We start from the raw sequence: 17,536 nt of genomic DNA, 5'->3' as shown, positions 1-17,536 counted from the left end.
CTCAGACCAGGCTGCCCCTTCTGGCTGAGTAACAGTGAACTGAGGAGCCTGTGATGCCCATTCACCTGAAATTCCTCCCTGGTGACAGCCTCCTCTGGATCTCTGTAGCAGTAAAGATGAGGTATAACCTTCCCTAGGTGCTCACAAGAGCTATTGCCACACGTTGAATATTTCCTGGGTCATCAACCACATCAGACCCACTGAGTGAGCTCCCTTGTTGTTGGATGGGATGGCAATGTCCACACAGAACAGCAGAGAGTCTTACACAGAGCAATGGCTGGCAGGCTGTCATAAGATGTTTTTGTGAGGGGCTAGTGGTCAATCCTAGAATTAGTCACCACTAGAAGCCATGGCTCCCTTGTGGCTGCTTGGATCTGGTTAGTGAAGACCCCAGGCATAAAACAGGCCAGCAATTGGAATGGCTCAATGGCAGCAGCAAACTTCAGCACAGCTGGTTTATCCGTATTCCTGGAGATGATGTTGACAATCCATAATAGTTTATGAAAAAATGCTCTTGGCCTAGCTTGAAAAATATTAAAAATCTATCCAAAGATAAATATTAGTTCATAAGTCTGTTTTCTTTTCCCACATTGAAAAGAAAAATTACAAGTTGAATACAAAAAGGAAATATATGTAAATACATATATACAGTAATACATACATAACACACATACTCTGTGTGTGTGTGTGTGTGTTTGTGTGTCTTAGTCATTGTTCTATTGCAGGGAAGAGACACCAAGAGGATGGAAACTCTTATAAAATGAAAGTGTTTAACTGGGGTTTGCTTACAGTTTCAGAGGATTAATAAATTATCCTCCTGATAGGGAGCATGGTAGCAGACAGGCAGACATAGTAGCTGAGAGTTCTACATCAGGATTCACAGACCGCAGGAAAAAACAAAAAGCCTCTGGGCTTGTATAGAGCTTCTGAAATCTTAGAGTCCACCCCCCAGTAACATACTTTCTCCAATAAGGCCACACCTACTCCAAAAATGCTATATGTCCTAGCTATTTCAAATAGTGCCACTCCATATGACCTTATGGGGCCATTTTCATTCATATCATTAAAATATTTCATATTTATCTCACAAGAAAGACTTTATGAAGTCCATCTATGAGAGTTCCACAGGCAATCATAGCATTTCTCAAAAGTCCAAGTCAAAAGACTCCTCTTAAATACCCTCTAACAACAGAAAAGCAAATCAACATGGTGGTAACCACCAGTTCTACCCACGAGGACAGGTGTATCTCCTACTTTGAGGCTAGACAGGTCTACAGAGCAAGGTTTAAGACAGCCAAGGTTACAAATCAAAACCCTGTCTCAAAACAAAGCCAAAAAGCCCAAACAAACAAACAAACAAAAAATCAATCAAAGCAAAGCAAAACAAAAAGACAGCAAACCTGCAGGTAAAGGGCAGAAAGGGGTTTTGATCATATCATCAGAAGTCACATCTGGCCATCTGAGGCCAGTTAAGGCCCTGTACACCACAGAAGAAGTTATTGTACAAAACACACAGAGTCCTATGTCCCTTGAGAATCTCTTTCTGGTGATGCTGCCTGCTTTGACCTGTGCATCTGCAGAGAGTACTTCTGAGCACACATACTGCTCTCCTATTCTTCACACCCTCCCCCCTTTGCCTCACCTTGTAGATTGGATGGATCCAGTGTCTGTTATCTTTTCTAATGATTGTGTGCTTATGAATAGACTTTGGACAGTAATAGGCTCATTCATTCATTCATCTGAAGAAGGGATTGAGTTTAACTTTTCCTAGAGATTTGAATCTTGTTAACAGTGGTCTTCTTTTTAAAAGTAAAATGCGGGCCTACATTCTACAAGGTCCTAAGACTACTGCTCATATAGGTCTCATTTAAAGCTATTCCATAGACTTTTTGTTATCAAAATAATAATGTATCTGATAGTACTGGACTTAGTTTGGATCCCTGTTCTTGTATTACACACATGCCTTCACTTTTCTAACATTACTCATACGTATAATTTGCTTTCTTGTAGGATATTCATACATCAAATGACAATTAAATTTATCTGCAAAATCTCAAATCAAAACCACTCTGGATATCCTGCATTTAATAAATAAAAAAAGGGATAGACATCTGAACACAGTCTAGGAATGGAGTCATGTGAGGAGATTTCTATTTCAAAGTGCTTGTGAGAAAATTCCAAGAAAAGAATACAAGAGTCTTGTGACTGTGGTATGGATAAGTGAAACATTAGTTCTCAGAAAATGTATAAAATACCACAAACTACCACAACAGCAAAGGCACAAAAATAACATAAAGAAATGATAATGAAGAATATGAGACCTGTCACCCCAATAAGAAGTAGGTCAACTTTATTTCCTCTAGACAGAGCCATTTCCCAGACACAAAAATGATTAACCACAGAAAATGTCATATACTCAAAAACAGATGGCCAGGATGCAGAAGCTGGATGGCTCAGCGTCTTGGTGGAGTACTAAACAGGACAGGCACCCCCCCCAATTTAATTAAATGATTCCTAATGATATTCTGTAATACTCATAGATGGGTTCCTAACAGCCATCATCAGAGAATCTTCCTCCTGCGGCCGTAGATGGAGCAGATACCGAGACCCATGCCCAAGCATTAGGTGACGCTCTTGAAACCCCACATAAGAGGGGGAGAAAAGGTTGTGGGAGACAGAGGGATTGCGCATACCAGGAGAACATAGCCCAAAGAATCAATTCAGCATGGCTCAGAGAGACTCACAGAGACTGATGCGGCAACCACAGACCCTGCAGAAGTCTGCGCTAGACCCTTTGCTTACAAGCTGCGGTTGTTTAACTTGAGGTTTTTCTTGGACTCCAAAAATAGGAATGGGGGTGTCTCTGAATATTTTACCTGCTCACGGAACCTTTTTCCTTATCCTTATCCTTGCCTTATCCAGATTTAATATGAGGGTTTATGCCCAGGCTTATTACAGCTTGTTATGCCATGTTTGGTTGATGTCACTGTGAGGCCTTCTCTTTTCTGAAAAGAAAAGGATGAGCAGTGAATCTGGGGGGTAGGAGAGGTGGAACGGGACAGGGAGAAGGGAAGGAAGGAGAGGCTGGAGTTGGGATGTATTGTATGAGAGAATAATTTTCAAAAAATAAGTGCTTAAAACAAGGCAGAACTCCTATGTAATTATAAGAGAAGGGTGACAGTAACAACTAATCCAGTGAGCAACCACAAGACAGATAGTATGCCTGGGCCTTTAACAGCTGCTGGACACTGAGCTCATGATGATAATGAAATGGAAAAAAATAATACAATACTCAAGAGAAGACATTGTGGAAATAGAGAATACAGGGTCATATGTACAGGGCCCGATTCACATTAGATCATAAGTTCCCCAGACCTTAAGGCAATCGTTTGGCCAGTCCCTATATTTATAACAGGATTCAACATGAAACTAAATTTAATTTCAGGGCCAATAAAGTCAGAGATATTAAACTAAAGAGGCAGGGAATTCCAAAGGTAAAATGGTGGACTAATGACCATATCTTGTCAAGAGAGTACAGTAAAAAGCTAATCCTGCATTTCTCATCAATATGACAGGGTACCTCACACTACCCAATAGTACGCCAAGACATGAGTCTATCGCCAAGACATGAGTCACTCTACCCGATAGTACACCAAGACGTGAGTCTGTATTATGTCTTTGTTCAGTTCATTGGAATCATTTATACAAAATGAATGAATGGACTTCTAAGTACACAGTGAACTCACATGCACTGACTCTCCCAATGATTGTTAGTGTGTGTGTGTGTGTGTGTGTGTGTGTGTGTGTGTGTGTTTAGCCAAGGCAGTGACACCAGTGTGTAGCCCTTGCCGGCCTATAACTTACTTTGTAAACCGTGCTAGCCTTGGACTCACAAAGATCTACATGACTTCACCTGACAACTATTGGGATTGAAAGTATTGCCCTACTATGCCAAGAATTTCCCAATGATTATTTTTGATTTAAATATTTTTATAATTTCACACAGGAGTATTGAATACCTAATCCCTGCTTCTTCCAAAAGACACTTTCCATGCCCCCAATTCCCTCTTAAATCCATGGACTCTTCTTTAATGATTGCTTCATACACTCACATAAGTACACATACACACACATATGTACACATACGAAACCTACTGAGATCATTTAATGCTAATCCTATGTACACGCGCATATGGCTGAACACTTGGGACCTGGATAACCTATTGAGCAGTACTAACTATTAGGCTACAAAGTAAGGAGATAAATTACATGCTCCTGCCGCCAGGTGCTGTTGTTGTTTTTAAATGTAGGCCCAACAGAAAACAAACTCATATTTGTGGTGAAGGCAGGATTTCTTTCTTTCTTTCTTTCTTTCTCTCTCTCTCTTTCTATCCTTTTGGTTTTTTTGAACAGGGTTTCTCTGTGTTAGTCTTGGTTGTCCTGCAATTACTTTGTAGACCAGGCTGGCCTCGAACTCACAGAGATCTGCCTGCCTCTGCCTCCCGAGTGCTGGGATTAAAGGCGTGCACCACCATGCCTGGCTTCATTTTTTTTATTTTGGATTTTTTGTTTCTCTTCTTGTTTTTGGCCATACTGTAGGGTTTTTTTGTTATATTTTTTGATTTTCATTTTTTTTCAATTTTAAAAATTACATTTCTTTTTTACATATACATTTATATTATTACACATAAATAAAACTTACATATAGCAAGAAAAACCACAAAACAATCAGGAATTATATAAATTTTACATTCATAGTGATTTTGCCATTGTATTTGGCAAATTTGGAGAAAACATCTTTCCTGTCTTGGTGAGTCTAAAATTCTGACTGAAAATAAATATTGATCCTATCTCATCTCTATCAATTTAAAACATCTATCTAGACATAAAAACATCTTAACCCCTAAACAACTAAGTTTAATTGTAAGACTAAGCTATCTGGTCTTCAACACCATCAGAGACTAGAGAAGGAACAAAATTTAATTACCTGAGTGCACCAGAAGTGCAGGTTAGCAGCTTCCAAAATGAAAAAATGACAGAGACAGTTGACTGCCTGAACAGTCACCCAAAATTCTCTATAATGTTGGAGCATCATCTTCAGCCTTCTGGTCCTACATATCTGATTTTCAAAGGATTTTAACAAGATTTGTATTTCATGTGTATGAGCGTTTTGTCTGCATTGTGTCTTTGTAATATGTACTATGTGCATGGTATTGATGGAAGACAGAAGGCAGCATCAGATCCCTGGGAACTGGTGTTAGGCAGTTCTGAGACACCATGTAGGTGTGGGAATCAAATCTAGGTCCCCTCAAAGAACAACCAGAGCTCTTAAACACGAGCTACCTTTCTAGCCACCGTTCAGGAAGGGTTCTGGTTTCGGTTTGGTTTTGAGAGAGAAAGTTGGGTGGGTTCAGAGATGAGTAGGATCTGGAAATAATTAGAAGAGGGAAAAATGACCAAATTATATGATATGAAACTTTAATTAAAAGAAAGCAGGCTCATAGAGGATAGTGGTAGGATTACTTTCGATTGAACAAAGCTATAAAACATATCCAACAGGTGTCATCAAGACAAAGTAACGCTATGTCAGCATATATATTTTGTTACAAATATCATACATGTGTCAAAGCAAAAACACAACTATTTTCTTGAAGGGGATAGAAGACGAAAGACACACAAGACCCAAATATGAGTGACAAGAGCTCAGGACCATAGATCTTAATCCAGATCTCATGTTTCTGTCTGGTAACAGTTTCCTGGAGTTTTATAGTAATAGAAAAAAAGAAAATAATAATAATACCCTCTTCACCAGACAGGCAGGTCAGAGAAAGATGGGGAAAATCTGAGCTATCAGCCTCAGGTGCCATCTGATGACAAGGTGGAGAACGGCACCTTAAGTGATTTGCAATAACATACAGATTATTTTCATTGACTCTGTTAAACAAATTCAAAATTAAGCAAAAATACTTCAAATAAATAAAAAAATGAAAATACTTCACTGTAATCCCTGGGACATTTTACATTCTACAGAAGGTTTTATGCCATGGAACAGATAAACTCTGGCTACCTTTCAACAAGTTTGCAAACCATTTTCCAGAGCTGACTATGGGGTATGGTGTACAAAGTTCCACAGAAAGCAAATGTTTAACAGACTAGGTTACAGAAAAAAAAATACCTGCAGATAAATTTTCAGTGCTTTGTAGAACAAAGTTCCCTCCCTAATGCCAACAACATTACAGATTGCAGTTCTAGGATTCTGGTGTGAAGGAAGGGCACATTAAACAGGTCAAGATTAGCCCTGCATAGTGTGCTTTGTTTATAGGTCTATCCGTACCTAGGTATAGGCATCTCTGCTTCCCATTAGAGACGCTCACTCAGCCCCCATGGCCTTTCAGAATCTTCTGAATCTAGTTGGAAGCATGGGGAGATTCCAGATCCTTCAAATAGCTTTCATTATAATCTGCAATGTCTTTGTGCTGCCTCACTCAGTGTTGGAGAACTTCACTGCAGCCACCCCTGGTCATCGCTGCTGGGTCCACATCCTTGACAATGACACTGTCTCTGACAATGACAGTAGGATCCTGAGCCAAGATGACCTCCTGAGGATCTCCATTCCACTGGACTCCAACCTGAGGCCAGAGAAGTGCCGTCGCTTCGTTCAACCACAGTGGCATCTCCTATATCTTAATGACAGTTCCTCCAATGTGACAGAACCAGATACAGAGCCCTGTATGGATGGCTGGGTGTATGACCAAAGCACTTTTCTCTCCACCACTGTGACTGAGGTAAGTGGGTTCAACAATGCCAACCCCTCAGTGAACTGATTACAGCAGTTCAGTGATAGCACAAATAGTACATGTTTTGAGCTTAGTCATTTTCTTATTAAATGCAAGAGCCATATTCAATGATTCTAATGACTTCAAAGGAAAGTAAAGAATTACATTCTCCTCCTTTCCTTTAAGGTATGACCTCAGATTAAAGGAAATTTAACAACAGGACCACATAGTAAAATAATAACAGTAGATTTCACCCCAGGGCCTACCTCCTTCCAAGCATGTCTTTCTAAGTCTCTTTACAGTATCAGGTTTGACTTTCTTCTTCTGAAGCAGTCTTCAAATCCAACCAGAAATGTCTTGTTTTCCTATAACAGTTCTTTTACTACTGCGCCAATGGTCATATTGTCTCTCCAGTTGGTTTTGTAGTATACAAGAATAAGTGCTGGGTAAGGCCATTGGTGTCTTTGCCAGCAGTGTACATAGCAAAAGCCAGCAAGGAGAAAGTTTCTAGTTTGTTTTGACAGTGTTTTCTCTGTCCCGAGTAAAAGATTGTGTGGTGTCTTAAGCAGTCGAGCTTAACATTTAGTGATGGTAGGTAACTAAGAGCAATGGTAACAACCTGTGTTGTTTTGAAGACCTGTGATGCTTCCTTGGCAAAATAACTCATACAAAGTTATTAAATATGACTGTCAGGAGCATTTCTGTTTAACACCCAAGTCTTCTGAGATCAACAGTGTAGTGAATATAAACATGTTTTTGTTTTGATCCCAAGTGTGGGATATGCAATGGATGTAAACGTGTTTTTGCTTTGATCCCAAGTGTGGGATGGGGAACAGACTTATGAGAGAACAAGTGATGTTTATCCACTTAGAAACCGAACCACTTCTTGGTGGGTCTTGGTTTTTGTAAGCTGAAACATATCCTAGTACAGACTCTGAGAGGACACACACACACACACACACATACACACACACACACAGACACGGAGGCTGGAGCTTTTTGGGTCTTGGTATTATTTGGCTGTTCATTCCTCCATTTCGAGAGGTTCCTAGAGAGAACCGCTACAGAGAGCACTTTGGGACTCTAGATGCTGGCTGCTGTTCCGGGTTCCAGCTGGTTCCAACTTTGGTGGAATTGCTGGTCTGTTGAAATCCTGCTGACTATGCCAGGGGAATTACTCCCAGGAACTTAATTCAACAAGGTCTACTTCTCCTGTTCCCATAAATCTCCTTTCTCTCTTAACTAGGGTAGGTGGGTTAGAAGGGAGGTATAAACATTTAAAGAACCTGAAATAAAGTAGGTTTGGAAAAGGGAAAGCCTACACATCAGTGTTCGCCCAACTATTTCAAATTCCTTCTTTAAAATTATAGTTTGAAGTTAGGTTACTCAACAGTGAATTTCCCTGAGACTTTATATAAATTCTTCATGGAGGTGCTGGATAAGAAATTGATTGGAGTGACAAAAGCAAAGAAGATGTCTTAATTAGAGTTTTATTGCTTTGACAAGACACCAAATCCCTGAGTCTAATCTCTGACACCTTGTTTCCTCTCTGGCCAAGACTATTTAACAACTTGCACCCAAAAAACTGTGCACTCACTTTTTGGGAATGGTGCATCATATTCTTAAAATGTCTTCCTGCTGATAAGAGGTGATGTTTCTTTTGAGGCCCTAAAAAAAAAAAAAAAAGGAAATTGGTCAGTCCAGTCTTAAGAAGTCTGGCTGTAACATTTGGTGTCCAGTCTCTGAGTGCTGTGAAAATATAGACTTAAATGAAGTCCTGACAGAACAGTCTATGATACTGGATGATCTAGCTAGCTGTTTTAAATTGTTTTGTATGTATATATTTGAGATAAGAGCTACTGGGGTAGCCTGTGATTAAATCAAGCAGGATGCTGAAAAAACTCCGCATACTTGAGGGTCAGGGCCACTTCAACTTCATCTGTGTCTGGTCCTTTAGTTCTGAAACAGATAAACTGTCACAGATAATATATATTTTTGCATTAACATATGTATGGAATGTGCAGTGTGCACAGTTTAGTTGAAAATGATACTTTGCTCTTTGTTTGAGGAGGTAAAAGGCATCTGTCTTTCTTTACAGGCCAGTCTGGACAGTATAATCAAACTGTAATACAAATTTTCGGCTATACCATATGAAAGGATGGCATAATAAGTCCTCAGGACACTGTAGCCAACAAGATTTATTAGCTATACATAGCTGAAGTCCTGGCTGAAGACATTTTTCGCATTTTTATTATTATGTTTCTTTTTAAACATACACATTTACAACATTACACATACAAACTACATACAGCAGGAAGAACCATGAGACAACCAGGAATCATATAAATGTTACATTCACAGTGATTTGGCTATCCACACTTGGCAAACTTGAAGTAAACATCTTTTCTATCTTGTTGAGTCTCACATTCTGAGTGAAAATCAATATCTGTCATATCTAATCTCTATTAACTTAAAACATCTATATAGATCTAAAAACATCTTAAATGCTAAGCAACTAAGCTTAATTGTAAGAGGTCTTCAACCTCATCAGAGACTTGAGAAGGAACAAAACTTAATTACCTGAGTGAACCCGAAGTGCAGGTTAGCAGCTTCCAAAATGAAAAAAAAAAGTGACAGACAGTTTACTGCCTGAACAGTCACCCAAAACCCTATAATATTGGAGTATCATCTCCAGCCTTCTAGTCCAATATATCTGACAGACACACCTGCAAGACAGGAACTATTGAGGACTTGTGTAACCCGACTTGCTGTCCACTCTGCCTGCATCCAAGCTTGCCAATTCTTTGGCAGAATTCTGTCTGTGGCAGAAATTAGGACATTTTGCCCAGGGGCCAGTCTGCTACACTTGAAGCCATCTCTATAAAAAGGTTCTTTGATACTCATCATCTTCTCTGAGGTAGGCTGGATGTTGCCAGGAGTTAGCTTGTCTTGTTGTCAAATGACCTTTATAATAATAAGAACATTTTTAAATGACATATTCTGTAGGTCTCTGAGACTTATGAAGACCTCATTTAACTATTTTACCTTATGAATCTATATAATCACATCTTTCTGTTAGACCTAGGATTTATATAATCTTGTGATAAAACTAGACTGGTATTTGACATGACCATGATTTGTTCAACTAAGAATTAGCTTGTATTAATTAAATATCCTAAATAGCCTGCAGCACCACTTTCAAGTTTGGAAGTAAACCTTGTATTAAAATTGAGTTGGATGGGTACAATACCGCATATTAGAGTAGAAAAAATATATATATATGTACACATACAAAATGTGTGAAGAATAATCTTAGATTTGAATTCCATACCAGTGTATCAAAATTACACTTATGTTGTATCCATATACAAAATTCTATACCAATGAAGTAAAAACAACCTTATTTGTGAGTAACAATTAAGTCCTTGAGTAGAGGAGTAGATCAATAATCTACCTTTTGTTTTAATTTCCCACCTTATTTCTATATCGCCCTTTCTTCCTTTTCAGGTCCTATCTCTTACCTATGAAAGAAAAATAAAGCAAAAGAGTGACACCCCTGAGTCCAACCTAGTTTTCTCTCTTTATAAGACCAATAAGAACATATAACCAACTTCCAATAAAAGTAAGCATCTGTAGCCCAAGAGCAAACAGAAACCTACTCAACCCCCCTTAGAGGAACTGGGACACCATTCTCTTAAAGTTTCTTCAGGCTGATTTAGGGAGAATAATATCTTTGAAGGGGCCCAAATAAAATTGGGGAAGATGGTTAAGCAAATCAGGGATAGCATTTGTGGTCCACTTTTTAAATGTTGAGATATTCCTGGCTTAATAGGAGTCCTGTGTGGGACAGTCTGAAATGCTGTGCCAATTGGGATCAGAAGCTTTCTACAACGCTATTCCGGAAGCTGTCCTGTTCTGATGGGTAACAGCAACTGCGGCTCCTGGGGCTGGAACATGAAGGATACAGGGTGTCAGCATCCAGCATACTGAGAGGAATGAGTTTTATCTGGTCTGATCCAGTGACAGTGTCCGGTTCTGAAAACATAAAATTTCTCACCAGTATTATACAGTTCTAAAAGTATAATTGTATGAGGTATATAGGATGCACCGAACAATTCAGGCTTGTTCTCAGCTCTTTGTATGAGTAGAAGTAAGACTTCTGCAAATATTCATTCATGCCATACACAGAATGGCATCTAATAATAAGACACAGGGACTCTGTGACCAACAGGAATCCTTGTCTATGCATAGACATTCGTATCTCAGCCAGTCTCAGAGCTATTCCCATGTAATGTGATGAGCAATATAAGTTACCTGCTTGTTCTGCAGTTTGAATTCTTTGCATTCTGATTGTAGCTCCCTCCCTCATGACCTCCCGATCCCACTCCTTCTCTCATCCCCTTTTCCTCCCTCCCCTTGTCATTAAAAAGGGGAGCCCTCCTCCTCCTCTAGCATCTGATCTCAGTCTATCCAGTGTCATCTGTACTACCTGTAACCTCTTCCTCTGTGGCCTGGCAAGGCTACCCTGCCCGAGGGGAAATGTTCAACATTAGGAGGCCCTAGTCCATGTTGAAAGTGGTCCATACTCCTTCTATTGTAGAACCTGCAGGAAGATTGTGCAGCCTACCTTCTACATCTGAGCAGATCTTGATCCACATCCTACATAGACCTTGGTTGGCACATCAGTCTCTCTAGTGTAGTGTGGTTATCCTGAACTAAGTAGCTTACGTCTGATTATGAGTGAGTATATGCCCTGTGTGTCTTTCTGGGTCTGAATTACCTCACTCAGGATGATTGTCTCTACCTCCATCCATTTGCCTGAAAATGTCATGATTTCCTTGTTTTTGATAGCTGAATAGTATTCAATTTTGTAAATGAACCATAGTTTCTTTATCCATTCTTCAATGGAGGGACATCTAGGTTGTTTCCGGATTCTGTCTATTAGGAATAAAGCTGCTATGAGCATAGTTGAGCAAATGTCCGTGCTGTGTGGTGGAGCATCTTTAGGTGTATGCCCAGGACTGGTAAGGCTGGGTCTTCAGGTAGACTTATCCCCAATTTCCTGAGATAGTGCCAGATTGATTTCCAAAGTGGTTGTACTAGTCAGCAGTCTGAGCAATGGAGGACTGTTCCCCTTTCTCTGCATACTCACCAACTTGGATTTAAGGCTTATTCTCTGCTCTTTATATGAGCAGAAGTTAGCCATTCTGATAGATGCAAGATGGAATCTCAGAGCCATTTTGATTTGCATTTCCCTCATGACTAGGGATGTTGAGCATTTTTCTAAGTGTTTCTCAGGCATTCAGTCTTCTTCTCTTGAGAAATCTCTGTTTAGTTCTGTACCCCATTTTTTCAATAGGGATATTTGGCTTGGTGGTATTTAATTTCTTGAGCTCTTTGTATGTTTTGAATATTAGCCCTTTTTCAGGTCTAGGATTGGTGAAGATCTTTTAACAGTCTGCAGGCTGTCATTTTGTTCTGCTGACTATTTCCATTGCCTTACAGAAGCTTATCAGTTTCATGAGATCCCATTTATTAATTGTTGATCTTAGGGCCTGAGCTGTTGTTGTTCTGTTCAGGAAGTTGTCTCCTGGGCCAATGAGTTCAAGGTTCTTCCCCACTTTTTCTTCTAACAGATTTAGGGTATCTGGTTTTAAGTTGAGGTCTTTAATCCAATTGGACTTTAGTTTTGAACACGGTGATAAATATGGGTCTATTTGCATTTTTCTACATGTAGCCGTACAGTTAGACCAGGACCATTTGTTGAAGACGCTATCTTTTTTCCATTGTATGGATTTACCTTCTTTGTCTAAAATCAAATGTCCATAGGTGTGTTGGTTTATTTTTGGGTCTTCTATTCACTTCCACTGGTCAACCAGCCTGTCTTCATGCCAATACCATGCTGTTTTTATTACTGTTGCTGTACAGTACAGCTTGAGATCCAGGATGGAGATTCCTCCAGAAGATCTTTTACTGTACAGGATTGTTTTAGCTATTCTGGGTTTTTGTTTTTCCATATAAAGCTGAGAGTTGACCTTTCAAGGTCTATAAACAATTGTCTTGGAGTTTTGATGGGAATTGCATTGAATCTATGATTTGCCTTTCGTAAGATGGACACTTTTACTATGTTGATTCTCCTGATCCATGAACATGGGAGATCTTTCCATCCTCTGATAGCTTCTTCCACTTCTTTTTTTAGAGACTTGAAGTTTTTTGTTTTTTACATATAAGTCTTTCACTTTCTTGGTTAGAGTTACACAAAGATACTTTATATTATTTGTGGCTATTGTGAAAAGTGTGGTTTCTCTACTTTTTTCTCAGACTGTTTGTCATTTGTATACAGCAAGGCTACTGATATTTTGAGTTAATTTTCTATCCAGCCGCTTTGTTGAAGGTGCTTATCAGCTGCAAAAATTCCTTGGTAGAATTTTTAGGGTTACTTATGTATACTATCATGTCATCCACAAATAGTGATAGTTTGACTTCTTCCTTTCCCCTGGATATCCTTTAGTTGATTATTGCTCTAGCAGGAACTTCAAGTCCTATAATGAAGAGCTATGGAGAGAGTGGACAGCCTTGTCTTGTCCCTGATTTCAGTGGAATTAATTTTATTTTCTCTCCATTTAATTTGATATTGGCTATAGGCTTGCTGTATATTGCCTTTAGTATGTTGAGGTATGTACCTTGTATTCCTGCTCTCTCCAAGACTTTAAACATGAATGACTTTGGGATTTTGTCAAATGCTTTTTCAGCATCTAAGGAGATAATCATGCTGGGGTTTTTTTTCTTTCAGTTTACTTATATGATGGGTTATATTGATGGACTTCCATATACTGAACCACCCCTGCATGCATGGGCTGAAGCTTACTTCGTCATGGTGAATGATATTTTTGATGTGCTCTTGGATTCAGCTTGTGAGTGTTTTATTGAGTTTTTTTGCATTAATGTTCATAAGAGAAATTGGTCTAAAATTCTTTATCTTTGTAGAGTCTTGTTATGGTTTAGATAACTGTGGCCTAATAGAATGAGTTTGGTAATGTTCCTATTGTTTCTATTTTGTGGAATAGTTTGAAGAGAATTGGTATTAGCTCATCGTTAAAGGTCTGGTAGAATTCTGTGCTGAATCCATCAGGTCCTAGACTTTTTTTGGTTGGGAGACTTTTTCTGTGTGGCCAGATGCCAGACCCAATTGTGCTTCACAAATTATGGACCCCTCTCACCTGTAGGTTGCCAGTGTTCATGTTTTGTGGTTCTCTGATTGGCCCTTAGGTTGTTGAATAGTCACTGCTGTCTTGCTGAAAAGCAAGGTGCGTGTTAGGTGCAACCATCTGATTAGCTGGAGATATTTTATGTCTCAGCAAGTCTCAGAGCTCTTCCTATGTAGAGGAATCAACAATACTTGTCACCTGTTTTGTTGATCTTCTTGACTTTTTTCTTTCTGTCTGCATCAAGATCTTCATGGGGTCATTTTCCTCATTAACCCTTAAAAACTTAAAAGCTAATAAAGCACAATGTAATCTATCTCTGGGAGTCTTTTGTTGCAATTAACTTATCAGTATGGCCTAGGGCACAAATGACCAACACAGTGAGATTATAGTATATTTTAAAGCTTCAACCACTATGCTGGGCAGAATGTAAACTACTCTAATCCTATGGCCTCAAAACCCACATGTATACCAATAACGTGCCAATCTGATGACTCCTGGTGTGGCTCATATCCCAACTGTCAACTGTCCAGCTACCAGCTCTTCCAAGCCCCTCCCAGAAGCTCCACCTCCCACTTTATGTCCTTATGCCCTGCTGATTGGCCAAACAGCAGTTTATTGACAACTGTTACATTGACAACTGCATTCCTCCACAACTCCTCTTCTTAATCTAATAAAAAGGCCCCCTTTACTCTCTACCAACTTGAAAACATTTAAACTCCTAAACAACTAAGCTTAATTGTAAACTAAATTATCCATCTTCAACCCCATCAAGGACTTGAGAAGGAATAAAATTAATTCCTGAGTAAACATGAAGAGCAGGTTAGCAGCTTCCAAAAGGAAAAAAGAATGACAGGGACACTTTGCTGCCTGAACAGTCACTCAAAACTCTCTAACACATTGGAGCATCCTCTTCAGCCTTTTGGCCCGGTATATCTGACAGACATATTTGTGAAGCGGGAACTATTGAGGACTTGCTTACCCTGTATTGGCAGAGTTTGGCCGTTAATTCCACCTGCATCCAATCCTGCCCATTGCAGGCAGAATTCTGTCTGTGGCAGAAACTGAGGACATTTTTGCGAGTGGCTGGTTTGCCACATCTGACGCCATCCCCACAAGGAGGGTTCTTCGCTGCTCACCACCTTCTTTGAGGCAGGCTGGGTGTTGCCAGGAGTCAACCTGTCTCATTGTCAAAGAATCCTCAAAACAATACATATATCTTTAAATGCCATATTCTCTATGTCTCTGAGGTTTTGGAAGACCTTATCTAAATATTTTACTTTATCTATCGAATTATATTTACCTGTTAAACCTAGGACATATATTCTTGTGACAAAAATAAAGTAGTATTTGATATGACCATGAGTTGAACAACTGAAAATTAACTTGAATTACTAATTATCCTAAACAGCCTAAATAGCATTTTTAAAATATTAGAAATAAATTATGTATCATAATTGAGTTGTATGGGTACAATACCTCATATTAGGGTAGAAATATATATAATGTGTGTGAAGAATAATCTTAAATTTGAATTCTATACCAATGTATCAAAATAAACTTATTTTACATCAATATACAAAATTCTATACCAGTTAATTAAAAATAACCTTACAGATAACAATAAGGCCTTAAGTTGAGGTGTAGATTCAATAATATACTTTTTGTCCTATCATACCTATATACTTCTATATTCCCTATTCTGTCTCTTAAACCTCTGCCTCCATACCCAAGAAAAAAAGGAAAAGAGAGAAATCCCTGAGTCCGATCTTGATTTCTCTCTGAACAAGACCAATAATAACATAACCAAATCCCAATGAAAATAAACATCCATAGGCCAAGAAAACAACCAAAACCTCACCCAACTCCCATTAAGGGAAATGGAGTATTGCTCTCTTTTTAAGGCTTCTTCCAGCTGATTCATGATGAATTATAGGAGCCAAAATAAAATTGAGATAATGGTTAAACAAGCTAGAGACAGCATTTGTCTCTAAATGTTGACAAATTTTGGACTTAATAGAAGTCCTGTGTGGGACAATATGAAATGCTCGACCAATTGTAATCAGGAGCTTTCTTTGAAGCTGTCCTGGGAGCTGTTCTGTTCCGATGATGAACAGCAACCAAAGCACTTGTGGCAGGAACAAGAAAGATACATGATGCCAGCGTCTCAGCATACTGGAGGATGAATTCTCTCAGGTCTGATCCAGCATCAGTGTCCGTTTCTTTTGTTCTGAAAACATATCATTTCTCACAAGCAATATACAGTCCTAAAACTATAAGAAGTGTGCAGTATATACAGAACAATCAAGGCTGGTTCTTCCTTCTTTGTATGAGCAGAAGAAAGACATCTGTAAAGCTTCATTCATGCCATAAAAATGGCATGTAATAATATGTCAATGGCATTCTGTAACTAACAAGAAGCATTGGCTATGCATAGACTTTCATGTCTCAGCCAGCCTCAGAGTTATTATGTAATGTGATTAGAAATACAGGTTATCTGCTTATTCTGTGGTTTGAATTCATGTAAGTGTAGACTAACTTTAGTTAGTATTCTTCCTTTCACCCTGGTTTGTTTCATTTTGACCTCTTCCAAAGAGGAAGTATAAAATTACAATTACCAAAGAACTCCCCAATAAAAAGGCACAGGCTAACAGAATGGATGTAAAAACAGGACCCATTGTTCTTCTGAATGCAAGAAACACAAACACACGTCAGAAATAAAGGTAGATATTATCTCAGAGTAAAGGGCTTGAAACAGCCTCACATTTGACCATGTCCCCTGGAGGGGGAGACCTGGTGGCACTCAGAGGAAGGACAGCAAGTAGCCAAGAAGAGACTTGATACCCTATGAGAATATACAGGGGGACGTAATCCCCCTCAGGAACAGTCATAGGGGAGGGGAATAATGGGAAAATGGGGGGGGGAGGAATGGGAGGATACAAGGGATGGGATAAACATTGAGATGTAACAAGAATAAATTAATAATAAATTAAAAAAAAAAGAAAAAAAAGAAACATTCTTGAGTAGCAGCTCTCTATCTAATAAAACAGTCTTTCAACCAACATTGATCAAAAGACATAGGGAAGAACACTTCATCAAAGGAAAAATACATCAAGATGATGTCTCAAGTCTAGACATCTATGTCCCAAATGCAGGGCACCCACATTTTTAAAAGAAACATTACTAAAGCTTAAATCACACATTGAACCCTACAAATTAATAGTGAGAAACTTCAAAACTCCACTCACACCAAGGGACAGATCATTGAGACAGAAAGTAAATAGAGAGGTAATGAAACTAGTAGATATCGTGGATCAATGGACCTAACAGATATCTACAGAACATTTCACCCAAACAAAGAAAATATACCTTCTTCTCAGTGCCTCACAAAACTGTCTAAAAAAATTGATCATATACTCAGACACAAGACAGATCTCAACAGATACAAGAAGATCAAAATATCCCCTGGCATTTTCACAGACCACTATGGATTAAAGCTTGAACTCAACAACAAGAGAAACAACAGAAAGCCTACAAACTCATGGAACCTGAACA

The 17,536-nt window shown here is 38.9% G+C and overlaps 2 protein-coding genes across 2 annotated transcripts in view; one reads left to right on the top strand and one right to left on the bottom strand.

Moving 5' to 3' along the window:
* Positions 1-17,536, bottom strand: part of Macrod1 (mono-ADP ribosylhydrolase 1) — an 899,697-nt gene that overhangs the window by 135,144 nt on the left and 747,017 nt on the right. The gene's annotated exons all lie outside the window — the stretch shown is intronic.
* The window catches only part of LOC127189790 (solute carrier family 22 member 19-like), a 39,438-nt gene continuing 28,321 nt past the window's right edge, over positions 6,420-17,536 (top strand). Inside the window, exon 1 of the mRNA XM_051146894.1 lies at positions 6,420-6,785. Within this exon, the coding sequence (XP_051002851.1) occupies positions 6,420-6,785 (366 nt within the window). The remainder of the gene's footprint in view (positions 6,786-17,536) is intronic.

The sequence above is a fragment of the Acomys russatus genome, chromosome 5 (assembly GCF_903995435.1).
Source record: "Acomys russatus chromosome 5, mAcoRus1.1, whole genome shotgun sequence".
Lineage (NCBI taxonomy): Eukaryota > Metazoa > Chordata > Mammalia > Rodentia > Muridae > Acomys > Acomys russatus.
The sequence above is the reverse complement of the archived record's forward strand: the minus strand, read 5'-3'. Positions and strand labels throughout refer to the sequence as shown.